The sequence below is a fragment of the Papio anubis genome, chromosome 17 (genome assembly GCF_008728515.1).
Source record: "Papio anubis isolate 15944 chromosome 17, Panubis1.0, whole genome shotgun sequence".
Taxonomy (NCBI): Eukaryota; Metazoa; Chordata; class Mammalia; order Primates; family Cercopithecidae; genus Papio; species Papio anubis.
In genome coordinates this window covers 19,616,016-19,635,133 of record NC_044992.1, presented here as the reverse complement: position 1 = coordinate 19,635,133, position 19,118 = coordinate 19,616,016, and the positions used below count along the sequence as shown (strand labels likewise).

Here is a 19,118-nt window from a genome sequence, read left to right as displayed (position 1 = left end):
GTATTTTGCTTACTAAATGTATGAGTGTATGAAACCCAAATGTTATTTCAAAAGTAACTTCACGATTCTCAAATCATTACACAAAGGTTTGGAAACTGAAAAAAGAGCATTAGGTGGCTACCATTTGCTGAATACCTACTATGTGCCAGACACCAGCTGAGCACCTTGCAAGTGCAGTCTCATTTACGCTTCACAACAACCTTATGAGTGGGTTTGTTATTCCCAAAGTTACAGCTGAAGAAACAGACACTCCGAGTTTAAAACGTTTGCCCAAAGCCGCACAGCCAGGAAGCCGCAGAGTAAGTATTGGAAGAGCAAGACATCTCAAACAGCCATTCCCGTGGACGCTCGAGTCAGCACCCTCCTTCTGCCTTCAGAAAAACCGGAGTTCCTTTGGCTAATCCTAACTCGCCGTCACTGGCTAAGGTGCCACCGTCCCCCAGCGCTCAACCCTCGGTCTTGCCGCAGGCACACGCTGCGGGGGCTCCCCTACGTCGCGCAGAAATGCGGGAATAAACAGGCTCGAGCCAAGAGCCCTCTGGGAGCAGAGGCCTTTCACACACAGCGCCCAGCGCGACACCCATTTCCAGCCGCAGAAACCGGACTCAAGAGACCTCGGCGACAGGCGGGGTTCCCAGCCAAGCACTCGCCGGAACCAAAGCCCTGGTCCCAGCGACTGGGCTGTCTTCCTTCAGAGTTCCGCGTCGCGGGGATCCGAAAGCCGCCCGGGATTCCGCGCGCTCCCCCAGGGCCCGCGGCCTTCGCTCGACCACTACACCGCTTCCCCTCACCCAGGCCGGGGAGTCGCCTCAGCTCAAGGCCAGACCCTATCTCCTGATCTCGGAGGTTCCTTCTTCCCCAGCCCCTACCTGGTTGCCGGAGAGACCATAGTCAAGCCATCCTCCCGCCTCGGAAGTGACGTGTACGCAGCCGGCGAGGCTCCGTCCAATCCCAGCGTTGAGGCTGCGCATGCGCGTTGGGCGGGCGTCCCTCAAGGTGTACGTAGTACCTGCTAAACCAGAGATCTGAACAGGGTCCACCTGCATAACTACAGTGCCTTCATCTTCCGGAGGGAAATTCCGAAGGTCGTGGCTGGCGTTCCGTGGACTTTCGGCGAAGAACATAGTTGGAGAATTCACGATACAGTTATCAAGATGATTATAATGCCACAGTAATCAGAACAGTGTGATAACTGGTACAAAGGTAAAAATAATGAATGAAAAAGAGAGAGGCCAGAAACAGACCCGCAGCTATGTCGTCACTTTTTCCTCCTACAAGTAGCCACGGTAATGCAATAAGGAAAGTTTTTTTCAATATACAGTGCTACGTCAATTGAATGTCGATTGGGGGAAAATGAACCTTGAGTCCTATCTCAAGTAAAATAATTCTAGATGGATGATAGACCTGAATGTGAACAGTACAACTCTAGACAATAAAATCGCAGAATATCATAACCATGAGAGAGGAAAATAACGTTTTAGCAGAACACAAAAAGTGCCAGTCCTAAAGGAAAAGGCTGATAAATTGGGCGTCAGTAACTATAAGATACCGAAAAGACCCCATTGAGAAAAGGGAAAGACAATAGAACAGACAAGATATTTGAAATACATATATCTGAAAATGAATTTTATTCAGAATATATACGTACTTCTTGCAAATAAATTTTTTGAAGGGCCTGAAGTGATTTAAAAAAAAAAAAAAAAAGCATGAAAAGAGGATATTGAGAGTAAAGGGCAGAGGAAGGAAGGGGCAGGGCAGAGGAAGGAAGGGGTGGGGGGACTCTCATCATTCAAAATTCATAAGATGGCAAATATGTGTAAGGTGGAAAATCTCCCTCTCTGTTCTCCAGGAACCCACTTCACCTCCCCCTAGGTAACAATGCTATTAGCTATGTGTGTCCTTTCAGAGCCAGTTTATTGATAACCAAGCAATTATATATATATTCAACACCCCCTTGTTACACAAACAATAGCATTCTGAAACACCCTTCTGTTCTTGCTTTTATTCACTTTAACAAATTAATATATCATGGAAATTCTTACAGATATCCACAAACTCTGAAAGTGGGAAATTTTATTTTTAACTAAATATTTATTTTTGGTGTTTTCACACAAGTTTTTATACCCTCCTGGTCCCTCTCCAATGTTCTAGAAACTCTAGATTCCTGCTTGCCTATTCACAAAGTTTGAATATCCTTATAACAAACCCAATATGAACCTGTGAGGCAGGAAAGTAGGGTCTGGAGGCAGGGAACCTAAGGCCAATTCACGCTGACTTCCTAGAACTAAATCAAAAGGAAAACCGGAACTTTCCATGCCCAAGTAACAAAAGGACCAGAAGCTACTCCCTTTGCAACCTGCCCTACTTTTCTGCCTGGCAGATGAAAAACTGAAGGTACCTCTGATTGGTCCCCTCTTGCAACCAATCAGGCTGATCACAGGCCACTACCTCTTTTACATAGGGTGTACACCAAGTAACCAACGGGAAACCTCTAGAGGATATTTAAACTGCAGAAAATTCTGTAACTGGGCTCTTGAGCCACATGCTAGGCAGGCTCCCACGCTGTGGAGTGTGCTTTTATTGCATCATTCTTTCCTTGCTTTGTTTGTGCGTTTTGTCCAATTCTTTGTTCAAAACGCCAAGAACCCGGACACCCTCCACTGGGTAACGCCTGACTAAGTCAGTTTCCTGGGGTTCATTTCCTAGGCCTGCTACCCTCTTAGCCAACCCACTCTTCAGTCCTGCATGGAATTTGTTTTAGAAGCAACTCAACACATTTCAATGTTTTGGTAACCAATTTGAACTGCATCTCCCAAATGCAAGTGTAAGAACTCTAACTTCACAGCCAGGATATTATACAAATAGATTCCAGTAGGCCGGGTGCAGTGGCTCACACCTGTAATCCAGCACTTTGGGAGGCTGAGGCAGGCGGATCACCTGAGGTCGGGAGTTTGAGATCAGCCTGACCAACATGGGGAAACCCCATCTACTAAAAATTTTAAAAAATCAGCCAGGCATGGTGTCGTGTACCTGTAGTCCCAGCTACTCAGGAGGCTGAGGCAGGAGAATCACTTGAACCCAAGAAGTGGAGGTGGCAGTGAGCAGAGATCACGCCACTGCGCTCCAGCCTGGGCAACACAGTGAGACTCCATCTCAAAAACAAACAAACAAAACAAATAGATTCCAGTGGTTAGCACAGTTCCATGGCTTTCTATGAAAACAAGATGGAAGAATTTTGTTTCCAAGAAGATGAACTAGACACAATTTTCCCTATTCCTTTTACTAAGTACAACTAAAAATTGTGGGCATTATATATAAAACAATCTAAGACTCCGAAAGGTGGAGAGAAGGAAACCAGCTAGCCACCCTGAGACCCAACGAACAACATGGTGGGTGTTGCCTTATATATCCCAGACTGGGTGCTAGGAAGTAAGAAACCTGGAAATGCCGACAGGCAAAGACAATGCCCTAAGAAAAGCCTTCTCTCTCTAGCCACAGGACCAGGAAAAGCACAGCCTCAGAAGACAGAAAATGTTTAGATAATAATGACTCTAATCCAGCCCAAACCACAGAAAGAACCCCATCCCCATGCTTGCCTCTTGGAAAGCCCAGACTGCCACCCATGCTAGGCTGTAAAGAGGCACCACCGTCCCCTCCCCCTGGCATGGTGTCAGAGAAGGCCAAGTGGAGGGCTGGATTTTCATTCCCACTGAGCAGCAAGGAGGCTCTCCCCCAGCGTGGTATCAGTGGAAACCACATGGAGAACCTGGACTTCCACCCGACTTGATCGGAAGGAAGCACTCATCCCCTTCTCTGGGGTGGTGTCAGAGACAGTGTTCCATGAAAGGGCATATAGGCAAAGCCATCCCCAAATGCCCAAGGAGCTGGGAAAACATAGGAAGCAGACAAATCCAGTTTGTCAGTATAGGATAATTAATTAGAGGGAACTTACAGACAGAAGCATGGTCTTCGGTGTCCGCAAGGCCAGTGGATCTCCACACAGTAGCCTCCCAGAACCAGGGCTTATATCTTGGGGACAAAAATATACTTACCCTGGAAGGAATGTGTAAATGGTTGAGAGAATGCTGTGGGTGTCACAACCTATGATTTCTGCAACAGCATCAAGGGTTGTTTCTGTAAAAAGGCAAAAGTTACAGTGAATAGGTGATCCTATATAAAGAGTCATACATCAACTAGACATTTTGGAGGCATTCCTGGAATTGGAGTTAGCGGATTCGCATTTAAAATAAAGTCACTCTTGTCCCCATAGGGAGCCAAGTGGAGAGTCAGAACTTTCAACATCACTCAGTGGCAACAAAGCCACCTCCCACCCCACATATCAGTGGAGGTCCCCTCCCCATCCCAGCAAGGGTGGTATCCCTGGAGGCCAACTGGAGAGCCTGAACTCCCATTCGTGCCAAATAATCTCCCTCCACATGTCAACAAAGGCCAAGTGGAAGGCCTGGACTTCCACCCCCACTTGGCAATAATGAAGAGGCATCCCCTTCCCCCTGCCAAAGTGGGTCAGGAAGCCTGCTAAAACACAAGATTTAAATAAGGCCCAGAGTCTTATGACACCCCAAAGTCCAAGTTTCCACCAAAAAGCACTCATTATACCAAGAAATGGGAAAATCTAAACTTAAATGAGAAAACACAATCAACAGATGCCAACACAGCTGAGCACAGTGGCACACACCTGGAACTCCAGCACTTTGGGAGGCCAAGATGGAAGAATCCCTTAAACCCAGGAGTTCAAGACCAGCCTGGGCAACATAGTGAGACCCCACCTCTACAAATAACTTTTTTTTTTTTAAGTAGCAGGGCTTGGTGACATGTTCCTGTGGTCCCAGCTACCTGAGAGGCTGAGGCAGGAGGATCACTTGAGCCCAGGAGTTTGAGGCTGCAGTGAGCTATGATTGCACAATTGCACTCCAGCCTGGGTGACAAAGTGAGACCCTGTCTCAAAAAAAACACTTTTTTTAAGAAAAATCAATTGTATTTCCATATACTAGCAACAAACATGAAAACCAAAAATTTAAATGCAGTACCATTTATAATCACTCAAAAAATCAAAATACTTAGGTGGAAGTTTAACAAAACATGTACAGGACTTATAAGCTGAAAACTACAATAGACTGTTGTAAGAAATCAAAGATCAGCTGGGCACAGTGGCTCATGCCTATAATCCTAGTACTTTGGGAGGCTGAGGCAGGCAGATGGCTTGAGTCCAGGAGTTCAAGACGGCCTGGGCAAGACCCCGTCTCTACAAAAAAATACAAAAAATTAACTGGGCATGGTAACCTGTAGTCCCAGCTACTTGGGAGGCTGAGGTGGGAGGATCGCTTGAGTCCAGAAGGCAGAGGTTGTAGTGAGCCAAAATCACACCACTGCACTCTAGCCTGGGCGACAGAGTGAGACCCTGTTTAAAAAAAAAAAAAAAGGAATTAAGATCTAAAGAAAGAGACATTCCGGCTGGGCATGGTGGCTCACGCCTGTCATCCCAGCACTTTGGAAGGCCAAGGCGGGCGGATCATGAGGTCAGGAGATCGAGACCATCCTGGCTAACACTGTGAAACCCTGTCTCTACCAAAAATACAAAAAATTAGCCAGGCGTGGTGGCCGGCACCCTGTAGTCCCAGCTACTCAGGAGGCTGTGGCAGGAGAATGGCGTGAACCCGGGAGGGGGAGGTTGCAGTGAGCCGAGATCGCGCCACTGCACTCCAGCCTGGGAGACAGAGTGAGACTCCTCCTCAAAAAAAGAAAGAAAGAAAGAAAGAAAGAAAGAGACATTCCAGGCTCATGGACTGAAGACTCAACATAGTAATGATGTCAATTCTCCTTTAACTGATATACAGGTTTAACAAAATTCCTATCAAAATGCCAGCAAAATTTTTTGAAGATATAGAAAAAAAAATTTTTTAATGTATGTAGAAAGGCAAAGGAACTAGAATAGCTAAAACAATTTTGGAAAACAATAATAAAATGGAAAGAATCACTCTACCTGATTTCAATTTTTATTATTATTTTTTTGAGACAGGGTCTTACTTTGTTGTCCAGGCTGGAGTGCAGTGGTGCAAACAAAGCACATTGCAGCGTCAACCTCCCAGGCTCAGGTGATCCTCCCACTTCAGCCTCCCAGGTAGCTGGGACTACAGGTGCATGCCACCACACCCAGCTAATTTTTTCTGTATGTTTTGTAGAGACAGGGTCTTGCTATGTTGACCAGGCTGGTCTCGAACTCCTGGGCTCAAGCAATCCTCCCACCATGGGCTCCCAAAGTTCTGGGATTACAGACGAGAGCAACCACACCCAGCTTCAAATCTTATTATATAGCTCAAGATTGTTTGGTATTATTGAAGGACAAATATATAGGTCAATGAGAAAGAATAGAGGACCCAGAAATAGCACCACACAAGCATGTCCATCTGATTTTTAAGAAAGATTAAAAGCGGCGGTAGCGGTGTCCGCGCCTGTAATCCCAGCACTTTGGGGAGGCGAGGCGAGTAGGATCCACCCGGTCAGGAGATGAGACCATCCTGGCTAGTGCAGTGAAACCCCGTCTCTACTAAAAATGCAAAAATTAGCGAGGCCCGGCCCGTGAGCCTGTAGTCCCATGCACGGGAGGCTGAGGCAGGAGAATGGCGTGAACCGGGTGAGGGCTTGCAGTGAGGCGAGATGAGACCACTGCACTCCCAGCCTGGGCGACTAGCGAGACTCCGCCTCAAAAAAAAGAAAAGATTAAAAAACAATTCAATGAGATGATAGGCTTTTTCAACAAATGGTGCTGGAGCAATTGAATGTTAATGGACAAAAATTTAAAAATAATAATAAAGAACCTTGACCTAAACGTCACACCATTTATGAAAATTAACTCAAAATGAATAATAGATTTAAACATAAAGCATAAAAATTTTAGAAGGTAGTACAGAAGAAAATGTGGAGGAACTAGGGGTTGGTAGAGATTTCTTCAAAATGACACTGAAAGTATGATTCATAAAAGAAAAAATGCATAAAGTGGACTTGATCAAAATTAAAAATGTTTTGCTCTGCAAAAGACTCTGTTAATGGAATCAAAAGGCAAAGTACACACTGGAAGAATAGATATGCAAACCATATACCTGAAAAAGGACTCATATCTAGAATATACAAAACATTATCAGCCAGGCACGGTGGCTCACACCTGTAATTCTAAGACTTTGGGAGGCCAAGGTGGGAGAATTGCTTGAACCCAGGAGTTTGAGACCAGCCTGGGCAACATAGTGAGACCCTGTTTCTTTTTTTTTTTTAATTAAAAAAAACTCTCAAAACGCAACATGAAAAAATTGAGCAATTCAATTTAAAAAATGGACAAAGACATGAAGAAACATTTCACTGAAGAGAATATACAACCGGCAAATAAGCACATAGAAAGATGATCAACATTACTAGCCATTAGGGAAATGCAAATCAAGACCATGTTGAGATATCACTACACACCTCTTAGAACAGCTAGACAGATGGTGAATTTCTTAACACCCCAAAACCTTAGCCTCTCATCCTTAAAATGAAGATAGTAAAGAAATTGTGAGGCCAAAGATGATAACACTTGTGAAGTGCCACAGAAGTTAGTACTCAATAAATTGTAGCTGTTTTTGTTGCTGTCGGTGGTGGAATTGTTGCAAAAATACTGGGATGCATAACTATATTTTTCCTCTGATGAAACCAGAAAAAACTGTTTCTGCAATAACTAAGTTTAGTATAGCTCTAGGAAGAATTTCCTTTAGTGACAGGAACTCTAACAAGTCCCTCCCCCGTCCCCTCCCCTACCCCCGCCCGTGCTGCTGGGAATTTTAAAATAAAATCTGTTTCCTGCTGACCTGTCCTTTGAACGATGCTGCTTGGAGGCTGCGGAAACGTCTCCACCAAATTTGTTTTCTGAGATACCCGATGAGCTGCAAGGAAACAGCGCCACCTTCCTGAAGCACGCGGAATGGAATCAATAGTTTGTAGTCCCCTGTATCACGCCATCTCCTCCTCCGGGAGGTGTGAGGTGAACATAAATGGTGTACTGAAGCTATCAAATTATTAGAACAACTGAGAAGCCATAAGAGAAGAAAAACAGTACATTTTTAAGAACATTGTTGGTTTAAGACTAGGGTGCATGAAGCTGACATAGAGACAATATGTTCTGTTATTTGTGGTTTCTGGAAAATGTCAGCTTCCTGCAGGAAATAGGGTTTAAAGCTAATATTGGTTGCTGCCTCATAGAAATTGTGACTCTCAGAGATAAGAAAGCTCAGACCGGGCGCGGTGGCTCAGCCTGTAATCCCAGCACTCTGGGAGGCCGAGGCAGGCAGCAGGCGGATCGCTTGAGCCCAGGAGTTCAAGACCAGCCTGAGCAACATGGTGAAACCCCGTCTCTACTAAAAATACAAAAATTAGCCAGACGTGGTGGCGCGCGCCTGCAATCCCAGCAACTCGGGAAACTAAGGTAGGAGAATCGTTCGAAGCAGGGAGGCAGAGGTTGCAGTGAGGCGAGATTGTACCACTGCACTCCAGCCTGGGTGACAGAGTGAGACCCTGTCTCAGAAAAAGAAGAGAAAGAAAAAAAAGAAAGAAAAGAAAAAGAAATAAGAAGTCTGTATTTCTTTCCTTAGAGAAAGGATTTATAATTTTTTTATTTTTTTATTTTTATATTTATTTATTTAATTTATTTTGAGACAGAATCTTGCTCTCTCATCCAAGCTGGCGTGCAGTGGTGCAATCTTGGCTCACTGCAAGCTCCGCCTCCTGTGTTCAAGTGGTTTTTCTGCCTCAGCCTCCCGATTAGCTGGGATTACAGGGGTCCACCACCAGGCCTGGCTAACTGTTTTGTATTTTTAGTAGAGACGGGGTTTCACCATGTTGGCAAGGCTGGTTTCTAATTCCTGACCTCAAGTGATCTACCTGCCTCGGCCTCCCAAAGTGCTAGGATTACAAGCAGGAGCCACTGCGCCCAGCCAGGGTTTATCAAATTTTGTATGAAAATGTATTTTAGGGTCTTACATCTATTCTCACAAACAATATCTATACTGTATTTTCTTCAAATCCTTAATCAGATATTATATGGAAGAGGGACATCCAGAAAGGCTGAGTGCAGGGTAGAACACATATTTTAATAAAATTAATTTGTCCACAAGAAGCTGTTGGCACTTGGGAGTTAGACCAGTGCTGTCCCTTGTGGTGGCAACTACCTATATGTGGCTGTTTATGTTTAATTCAGTAAAATTTAAAATTCAGTTCTACAGTCCCACTAGCCACATTTCAGGTGTTCAACACAGTGACCAATACAGCAAATGTTCAATGTTCGTTACAGATGTAGAGCATCTCCACCATGTATATGGGTCACAGAGAAGCCACATTTACTTTAAAAAACAGCCTTCCGCCGGGCGCAGTGGCTCACGCCTGTAATCCCAGCACTTTGGGAGGCTGAGGCGGGCGGATCACAAGGTCAGGAGATCAAGACCATCCTGGCTAACACGGTGAAATCCCGTCTCTACTAAAAATACAAAAAAATTAGCCGGGCACGGTGGCGGGCGCCTGTAGTCCCAGCTACTCGGGAGGCTGAGGCAGGAGAATGGCGTGAACCCGGGAGGCGGAGCTTGCAGTGAGCCGAGATCGTGCCACTGCACTCCAGCCTGGGCGACGGAGCAAGACTCCGTCTCAAAAAAACAAACAAACAAACAAAAAAAAAACAGCCTTTCTGAGCTCGATTATTTCTACCAAATAGTTCTACTCCTGTTGAAGACATCTCTGTGTCAGACAATAAGCTGATGTCAAATGAGAAAAAACCTCAGACACTGACATTGAACCTGGAGAGTCTGGCTCCAGAACACACTTGCAAACAGTTACACTGTCTGGATTTCCCAGACAGGAGCGGGGTTAGTGGGTGCAGCTCTGCAGCATGATGACCCGGCTGGTTTGGTTCTAGTCCAGGGAGGAAATTCTCTGATAGTGGAGTCCCATGAACACAGAAGCAACCCACCTCCCCACTCTCTCTCTCTCTCTCTCTCTCACACACACACACACACACACACACACACACACACACACACACACAATCTTCCCTCAGAGATTGTGCAGAATGTGTACGAGACCTCCTAAGGAACCAGGTCTCACTCTGTCGCCCAGGCTGGAGTGCAGTGGCGTGATCTCAGCTCACTGCAAATTCTGCCTCCTGAGTTCAAGATTCAAGTGATTCTCCTGCCTCAGCCTCATGAGTAGCTGGGATTACAGGCAAACGACACCATGCCCTGCTAATTTTTGTTATGTTCACTACAGATGGGGTTTCACCGTCTTGGCTGGGCTGGTCTTGAACTCCTGACCTCAGGTGATCTGCCCACCTTGGCATCCCAAATAAGAAACCAATTCTAATTTATGCTCACCAGGAGCTGTCTGGGTTTTGTTTGAATCAGCCTGTAAGTTTAACAGTTGCCACATCTTACCTTTGACTTGATGAGAGAGAGTCTTATTTGCTTTTCTCATATATGTTCAACCTCAGAGCTTCCACTTTTTGGGAAACACATTTAATAAATGGAAGGGGGGATAAAAGAGCCAAAATGAGATTATGATAATGATAAAATATTTTTAAAGTATTCAATTTAATAAAAACGATTTTAACATCCAAATATACAGTGTAATGCATTTGTGATTTTTATAAGACAGTTTCAGAATTCATGGAAAAATCTACTCATTGGTAGTGCCTCAGAAACTGTGCAGTGATGCTGGAGAGAGTGCAAGTGACATTTTTCTCATCACTGTCTTCTCTGTGACGCTGCAGCCTCATACAGCAGTAAGATCCGAAGCCTAAACTCTAGGGCCTTTTCGAATACAAAGCCGGGACCACTGCCTGGCCCACTCCTACCAACCTCCCTCCTCCAGCAGGCAATGGGGCCTCGGCACCTCTCCCACGAGTCATCTTGTCCTGGCCCTTCCAGCCCCATTCTCTCCATTTCCCAGCAGGCGTCTGTACTGATGTTCCCGAGGCAAGTGATCGACCTTCACTGTCCCTTTCCAGCCTTCCTGCCAGGAAGAATACTGGGATGCATAAGCTACCATGTACCCTACCGTTTAAGTTCCTCCTTCTAGAATAGTGCATGGCCTACTGGCCATGAGGTGGGTTTCTTCCATCTTTTCCAGTCCCTTAGGGAAGCAGCTCCTTAACCCCTCACCGTTAACACAGTGATGTTAACACAGGACATTTCAGGAGTTGTTCAGTTCAGTGTTTATTCCTTTAGCATAGATTTACCCACACAGGAGGTTATGGGTTTCTAAGCATCTTTGTATGCCAGAGGTGACCGCAGCCCTCCTCGAGGCCAGGAAAATCTGCCTCTGAGCCAAATAAGGTTGTGTGTGTGTGTGTTGTTTTTTTTTTTTGTTTTTTGGGGCCAGGGTCTCTCTCTGTCACCCAGGCTGGAGTACAGTGGCCCAGTCACAGGCTCACTGCAGCCTTCACCCTCTGGACCCAAGCAATTCTACTTCCTCCGACTTCTGAGTTGCTGGGACTACAGAGCACACCACGACACCTGGTTAATTTTTGTACTTTTTTTTTTTTTTTTTTGTAGAGATGGGGTCTCACCATGTGGCCCAGGCTGGTCTTGAACTCTTGGGCTCAAGCAGTCCATCCACTTCGGCTTCCCAAAGTGCTGGGATTACAGGTGTAAGCTACTGCACCCAGCCTCCAAATAAGCTTTGATCTTAAGATTTCTCGCAGCAAATAATTAATAATTAAATTGTCCAGGCTCAAAAGGTGCTAAAAAGATGCTAAACAGCATCTGCATTCTGTGTTGGCATTTCTCCCTTGGCATTTCTGTGTTAATTTAAACTGTCTGACCTGGGCCGGGCACAGTGACTCATGCCTGTAATCTCAGAACTTTGTGAGGCCAAGGCAGGTGGATCACTTGAGGCCAGGAGTTCGAGACCAGCCTGGCCAACATGGCAAAACCCTGTCTCTACTAAAAATACAAAAATTAGCTGGGCGTGGTGACATACACCTGTAATCCCAGCTACTTGGGAGGCCGAAGCAGGAGAATTGCTTGAACCCGGGAGGCAGAGGTTGCAGTGAGCTGAGATGGCACCACTGCACTCTGGCCTGGGCGACAGAGTGAGACTCTGTCTCAAAAAAAACAATAAACTGTCGATCTGTAAGACGAAAACGGGAAGCAAAGGCTCCTACCCTTAGTGACTGCAGAGAGAGTGGAGAGTCATAAAATGAGATCCAGGGAGTCTAAGGGTTCAGCTATTTACAGTCAAGGACTTCAGGCCTGGGCTTAGTATACTCCAAGTGCTCAGAAGAGTACTGCCAAGGCATTCTTTTAGATCTGTGGTTCAGGTGTCTTATGGGGAAAAACACACTTCATTTTATTTTCTTTCTTTCTTTTCTTTTTTTCTTTCTTTCCTTCCTTCCTTCCTTTCTTTCTCTTTCTCTCATTCTCTCTCCCTCCCTCCCTCCCTCCCTCTCTCTCTATCTCTTTTTCTTTCTTTCTTTCTTGACGGAGTTTCGCTCTTCTTGCCCAGGCTGGAGTGCAATGCAATGGCATGTTCTCAGCTCACTGCAACCTCCACCTCCTGGGTTCAAGCGATTCTCCTGCCTCACCTCAGCCTCCCGTGTAGCTGGAATTACAGGCATGCGCTGCTCTGCCTGGCTAATTTTTTTGTATTTTTAGTAGAGATGGGGGTTTCTCCATGTTGGTCAGGCTGGTCTCGAACTCCCAACCTCAGGTGATCCGCCCGCCTCGGCCTCCCAAAGTGCTGGGATTATAGGCATCAGCCACTGCGCCTGGCCCAATGCACTTCGTTTTCTTACTTCTCCTTGCCTATAACAAATTCATTCATTCAACAAATGCTTCTAGAGCATTTACACCATTCAGGGTGCTATGGGAAGACAAGGATTAAGCAGGCACAGCTCCAGCTCACAAGAAGCTCATGAGCTGGGGGAAGAGAACATATGTACACACTTAGCTGTCACAGGAAAACGTGGCATGTGTGGAGTTTCAAATACACAGCTGTGGAAATTTAAGCGGGGATGGAGTAAGGTGAGCATCCAGGAAGGTTTCATCAAAGAGTAGATATTTCTGTGGGATCTTGAAGGAGGGGAGAATTTGGACATGTCCAATTCACCCTTTGTGACATTAGCAAGGATGTAAAGGAACACTCAGAGAATGGTTAGTCCTTCTATTTGGCTGCTGTGCAGGTAGGATGAAGATGAGGATTGGGAAAGAAGATAGGGTCAGATTGGGGAGGGACTCTATTCAGGCAGCAGAGGAGAGCCACGATGGGCTTTGTAGCAGGAAATCCACCAGATCATCCTGTTGCATGAGAAAAACTCCCTCAGCTGCTGCTCTGAAAGGTGGACGGAAGAAGGGAGAGGGTCAAGGCAGCCAGTCCAGGTAGGAGGCTGCGGTAATACTGTTGGCAGAAGCTTGGGTTTGCAGATGTATCCCTAGCACCTTGCTTGTTGCAAGTTCTCCCAAAATACTTGTTGGAGATTACAGGGTTTTTTTTGTTTTGTTTTGTTTTTTGTTTGTTTGTTTACTTTTTGAGACGGAGTCTCGCTCTCTCGCTCTGTTGCCCAGGCTGGAGTGCAGTGGTGCAATCTCAGCCTACTGCAAGCTCCGCCTCCCAGATTCACGCCATTCTCCTGCCTCAACCTCCTGAGTAGCAGGGACTACAGGCGCCCACCACTACGCCTGGCTAAATTTTTGTATTTTTAGTAGAGATAGGGTTTCACCGTGTTAGCCAGGATGGTCTCGATCTCCTGACCTTGTGATCCTCCTGCCTCGGCCTCCCAAGGTGCTGGGATTACAGGCGTGAGCCACCATGCCTGGCCCCACAGATTTTTAAATATTTGTATTTCTTGCATACCTACTGTGTGCTGGGTAGTTTGGGATGTATAAATGAAATGAATTCCAAAATTAAGGTCCTGAGTGCGCAAATGGAGAGGAGAGAGGCTGAAATTGAGACACATGGTAGGCATAGGATCAACATGACTTGGCAAAGGACTGGAAGCTAAGGGAAGGGGGAAGAGGAGCAAGGACTTGGGGAGGATGCAGGGTGATGAAGGTCTCACAGAAGCAGCAGGTTTAGGGGGAAATGGGATGAACTCCTTTTTGGATATGTTGGGTTTGACATTCTGGCAAGAGAGCTTAACAGGGCAACCCAGCAAGCTTGGCTCTTGAGTTTGTCAGGCCTGAAGATGGAACAGAGAGACCACAGGGGTACATGAGATTTCCCTAGGGTATGAGTGTCGGCCCCACATCTACACTGTGGGGTAAGAAGAGAATCGGGCTTCCATCCTGGCTAACACGGTGAAACCCCGTCTCTACTAAAAATGCAAAAAATTAGCCGGGCAAGGCGGCGGGCGCCTGTAGTCCCAGCTACTCGGGAGGCTGAGGCAGGAGAATAGCGTAAACCCGGGAGGCGGAGCTTGCAGTGAGCCGAGATCGCGCCACTGCACTCCAGCCTGGGCGACTAAGCGAGACTCTGTCTCAAAAAAAAAAAAAAAAAAAGAAGAGAATAGGGCTGCGGCAGGTTGAATTTTTGTTCACCCAGATGTGGCACCCCCACATCTGGATTGAACACATTCCTGCTGAGAACTCAGGAGCAGCCATGAGACCTGTATAATCAGCCACATGTAAGCAGAAGCGACACGGGTCACCTCTGAGCAGAAACTGCAGGGAATCAGTGTGTGATTTACCATGTCTCTTTCTCTTCTTTCTGCTGTAAGACCATCAATGTCCCAAACAGAGACTGTTCCAACAGCCTGGGTCCTAGAGTGAAAAAAGTGTTGTGTAGGACTGTAGCAGGCCCATGATGGACACGTAACATGAGCAAGAAATGAACTGTTGTCGTTGTAAGCCACTGAGATGGGGGGCGGGACGTCATTTTTCACACAGCATAACCTAACCTATACTGGCTGATACAAGGTCAAGGACAGATCCTTGGTGGTTAAGAAGGGGCAAAGAAAAAGGAAAAGAAGAGGTAGAAGATGGCCCTCAGAGGAGAGGATGAGAACAGGAATGCAAGTGACAGAAATACTAAAGCGTTTTCTTCATTGAATCCAGCATTCATTGATGATCGGTGTCACTGTTCTTTTTTTTTTTTTTTTTTTTGAGACGGAGTCTTGCTCTGTCGCCCAGGCTGGAGTGCAGTGGCGCGATCTCGGCTCACTGCAAGCTCCACCTCCCGGGTTCACGCCATTCTCCCGCCTCAGCCTCCGAGTAGCTGGGACTACAGGCGCCCGCCACCACGCCCGGCTAGTTTTTTTGTATTTTTAGTAGAGACGGGGTTTCACCATGTTAGCCAGGATGGTCTCGATCTCCTGACCTCGTGATCCACCCGCCTCGGCCTCCCAAAGTGCTGGGATTACAGGCTTGAGCCACCGCGCCCGGCCTGGTGTCACTGTTCTAAATACAGTCCCTAAGTGGGGCCATTGAGGAGCATCTTTCAATATTTCCAATGTCATGTATCCCCCGCATCTGAGCACTTCCATGATTCTATAGATATATTAACATATGTGCTGTGATGGTTAATATTGAGTGTCAACTTGATTGGATTGAAGGATGCCAAGTATTGTTGCTGGGTGTGTCCGTCAGGGTGTTGTCAAAGGAGATTAACATTTGAGTCAGTGGACTAGGAGAGGCTGATCCACCCTCAATCTGGGTGAGCACCATCTAATTAGCTGCCAGCACAGCTAGGATAAAAGCAGGCAGAGGAACATGGAAGGACTCGACTGGCTGAGTCTTCCAGCCTTCATCTTTCTCCTGCCCTGGATGTTTCCTGCCCTCAAACATCGGACTCCAAGTTCTTCAGCTTTTGGACTCTTGGACCTACACCAGTGGTTTGCCAGGGGCTTTTGGGCCTTTGGCCACAGACTGAAGGCTGTACTGTCCGCTTCCCTATTTTTGAGGTTTTGGGACTCAGACTGGCTTCCTTGCTCCTCAGCTTGCAGATGGCCTATTGTGGGACTTCACCTTGTGATCATGTGAGTCAATACTCCTTAATAAACTCCCTTTCAGAGATACATCTATCCTATTAGTCCTGTCTCTCTAGAGAACCCTGATGAATACATAGGCAAAATGATGTCCGTACAAGACTATGCAATGCATCCTTATTTTTGATAGCAAAAGATTGAACCAACTCAAATATCCATTAATGGAAGCCTGGTTAAATCCATCAGAGTAAAACCATACACTGTAATGCCATGAAACTCCAAGAAGTAACTCTATGCATCAACAGGAAAAGTCACTGCATATCTTAGTGACATATATAAAGTTTAAAAAAGCAAAGTGAGACTTGATTTTGCTGCAATAATATTAACAAATAGTGCCCCCACCATTGTTAAACTAGTTTGCGACCAACATTTTCTTGCTCAGAGATCTGTAGGTCAGGTGCTTTGGGCTGCTGATTAGGTTCACATGTGCTCCACATGCCTCTCATTTTGGGACCCAGTCTGAAGGTACAGAGGCTACCCAGGGCAAGTCCTTGTCATGGCAGATGGCAGGAGTGCAAGAGGTCTAGTGGGAACTTGTCAGTCCTCCTAAAGCCTCTGATTGGATATGACACACTTTGACTTGTGTCCAAAGGAAGCACACTATATGGCAAAGCCCAAAGTCAGCCAAAAAGAGACGTGAACTCTACCACAATGGGGAGAGGTGATGGGAGTGAATATTTGTAGCCCAATCAAAACACAGATCCATAAGGAGCTAGGCTCAGAAACCACACAAAGGATGGGGCATGGAAACTGGGATGGGGGGATAAGGATGGGAGAACAGGTCACTGAATGAATTTTATACTTTTTATTTATTGTTATTTTAATGTAGTAATGCTTTTGAACCATGTGAATAAAATTTAAGTAACTGAGAAAAAATTAACAATGTGCATTATACTTTGTAAACTCCATCAATGTAAAATAATCAAAAGGGTCACAATCTAATTTAAAGAGAGTTTATTCAATCACAAAGTGTGAGGCTAGACGACCAACACCAACTCCAAAGGAAAGGGGTCAGCATTTGAAAATAGGGAAGTTAAGCGATTTCATTTGTATAGGCAGAGACAGAGGAGTTTTGCAAGATTACTACATTATTCGTACAAGGATAGCACATGGTTACAGCAAATTAATTATAGGTAGTACTTCTTTTGGAAAGGGTACATTAAACTTTTTTTTTTTTTTTTTTGCAGAGGGTATAATAATCATGATGTTTCTGTCATCTAGTCTAAGCACAGCAGGACAAAAAATAAGTTTTTCCGTTTTTCTCTTTTTTTGAGACAGGGTTTTGCTCTGTCACCCAGGCTGGAGTGCAGTGGCACGATCTCGGCTCACTGCAGCCTCTGTCTCTTGTGCTCAAGTGATCCTCCTGTCTTAGCCTTCTGAGTAGCTGGGGCTACAGGCACATGCCACCATGCCCAGCAAATTTTTGTATTTTTTGTAGAGACAGGGTTTCGCCTTGTTGCCCATGCTGGTCTTGAACCCCTGGGCTCAAGTGATCTGCCTGCCTCAGCCTCCCCAAGTGCTGGGATTACAGGTGTGAGCCACTGCACCTGGCCAGGAAGTTAATCTTTAACAAGGGTCATTAATTAAGAAGACAGGGCCAGATGCGGTGGCTTATGCCTATAATCCCAGCACTTTGGGAGGCCAAGGCAGGCAGATCACCTGAGGTCAGGAGTTCGAGACCAGCCTGACCAACATGGAGAAACCCCGTCTCTACTAAAAATACAAAAATTAGCAGGTGTGGTGGCACATGCCTGTAATCCCAGCGATTTGGGAGGCTGAGGCAGGAGAATCGCTTGAACCCAGGAGGTAGAGGTTGCGGTGAGCCAAGATCATGCCATTGCACTCCAGCTGGGCAACAAGAGCAAAACTCTGTCTCAAAAAAAAGAAGTGGGCAGGAGGGTTTTGTCCCTAATGTCCTTTAGTTCTCTCTAGTCATTGTACAGGACAAGAAAACTAAGAAAGCGAGTTAATCTATAATCTGAGAACAGACATTGTAACCACATGTGACTCAAATCACGGTCACATCTCTCTCCAGTCTTCACATGTTTTTTGGGTGTTCCAACAGCTTTTACATTTTCACATTTTCCCCTTTCCATCAAGATCTTTTGAAGAAAGCATTGTAGATGAACTCAATAGTTTTAACTCCTTTTTAATTTTTTAAAGATATTTATTTATTTATTTTAGAGACAGGGTCTTACTCTGTCACCCGGGCTGGAGTGCAGTGGCTCAGTCACAGCTCACTGCAGCCTTAAGCTCCTAGGTTCAAGTGATCCTCCTGTTTCAGCCTCTCAAGTAGCTGGGATTTCAGGCACGCACCACTGTGTCTGGCTCTGACTCTTTTTATGTCCAGGAGTTTAGTCCCATGTCACTAGGAAGACTCATTCCTAAGATATCACGTCTTACGGTGAAAGTGGGATTGGATGAACTATAAGGCTCATGAAGTATAGGCCAAATTTAAGAAACATGAAGGAAGTGACTTTGTGACCTGAGCCAGGTTACTTAGTTACATTTTTAATTAATGCGATGTTTTCAAGTGATCATTATTTTAGTCTTTTGAGTCACACTGACTCAATTATTTATTTATCTTTTTTCGAGACAGAGTCTCACTCTGTCACCCAGGCTGGAGTGTGATCTCGGCTCACTGCAACCTCTGCCTCCCAGGTTCGAGCAATTCTCCTGCCTCAGCCTCCCGAGTAGCTGGGATTACAGGTGTGAGCCACCACGCCCAGCTTATTTTTGTATTTTTAGTAGAGACAGGGTTTCCCCATGTTGGCCAGGCTGGTCTCAAACTCCCAACCTCAGGTTATCTGCCTGCCTCGGCCTCCCAAAGTGCTGGGATTATAGGCGTAAGCCACCACACCCAGCTGTTTTTTTTGTTTTGTTTTTTGTGTTTTTTTTCTTGAGACAGAGTCTTGCTCTGTTGCCCAGGCTAGAGTGCAGTGACATGATCTTGGCTCACTGCAACCTCTGCCTCTCAGGTTTAAGTGATTCTCCTGCCTCAGCCTCCCGAGTAGCTGGAATTATAGGTGTGTGCCACACCAGGCTAATTTTTGTATTTTCAGTAGAGATGGGATTTCATCATGTTGGCCAGGTTGGTCTTGAACTCCTG

At 45.8% G+C, this 19,118-nt stretch overlaps 1 protein-coding gene across 4 annotated transcripts in view; it reads right to left on the bottom strand.

Moving 5' to 3' along the window:
• DHRS7B (dehydrogenase/reductase 7B) overlaps positions 1 to 1,609 on the bottom strand; it is a 63,537-nt gene extending 61,928 nt beyond the window's left edge. The window contains exon 1 of one of the 4 annotated variants that reach the window (XM_017950426.3): positions 870 to 1,609. In XM_017950426.3, the coding sequence (XP_017805915.1) occupies positions 870 to 1,124 (255 nt within the window). In that variant the 5' untranslated portion in view covers positions 1,125 to 1,609. Of the gene's footprint in view, positions 1 to 791 lie in introns of all 4 variants that reach the window. The other 3 variants (XM_009189895.2, XM_009189891.4, XM_009189897.2) reach the window with 3 other exon arrangements.
• Between the last annotated feature and the right edge of the window lie 17,509 nt (positions 1,610 to 19,118).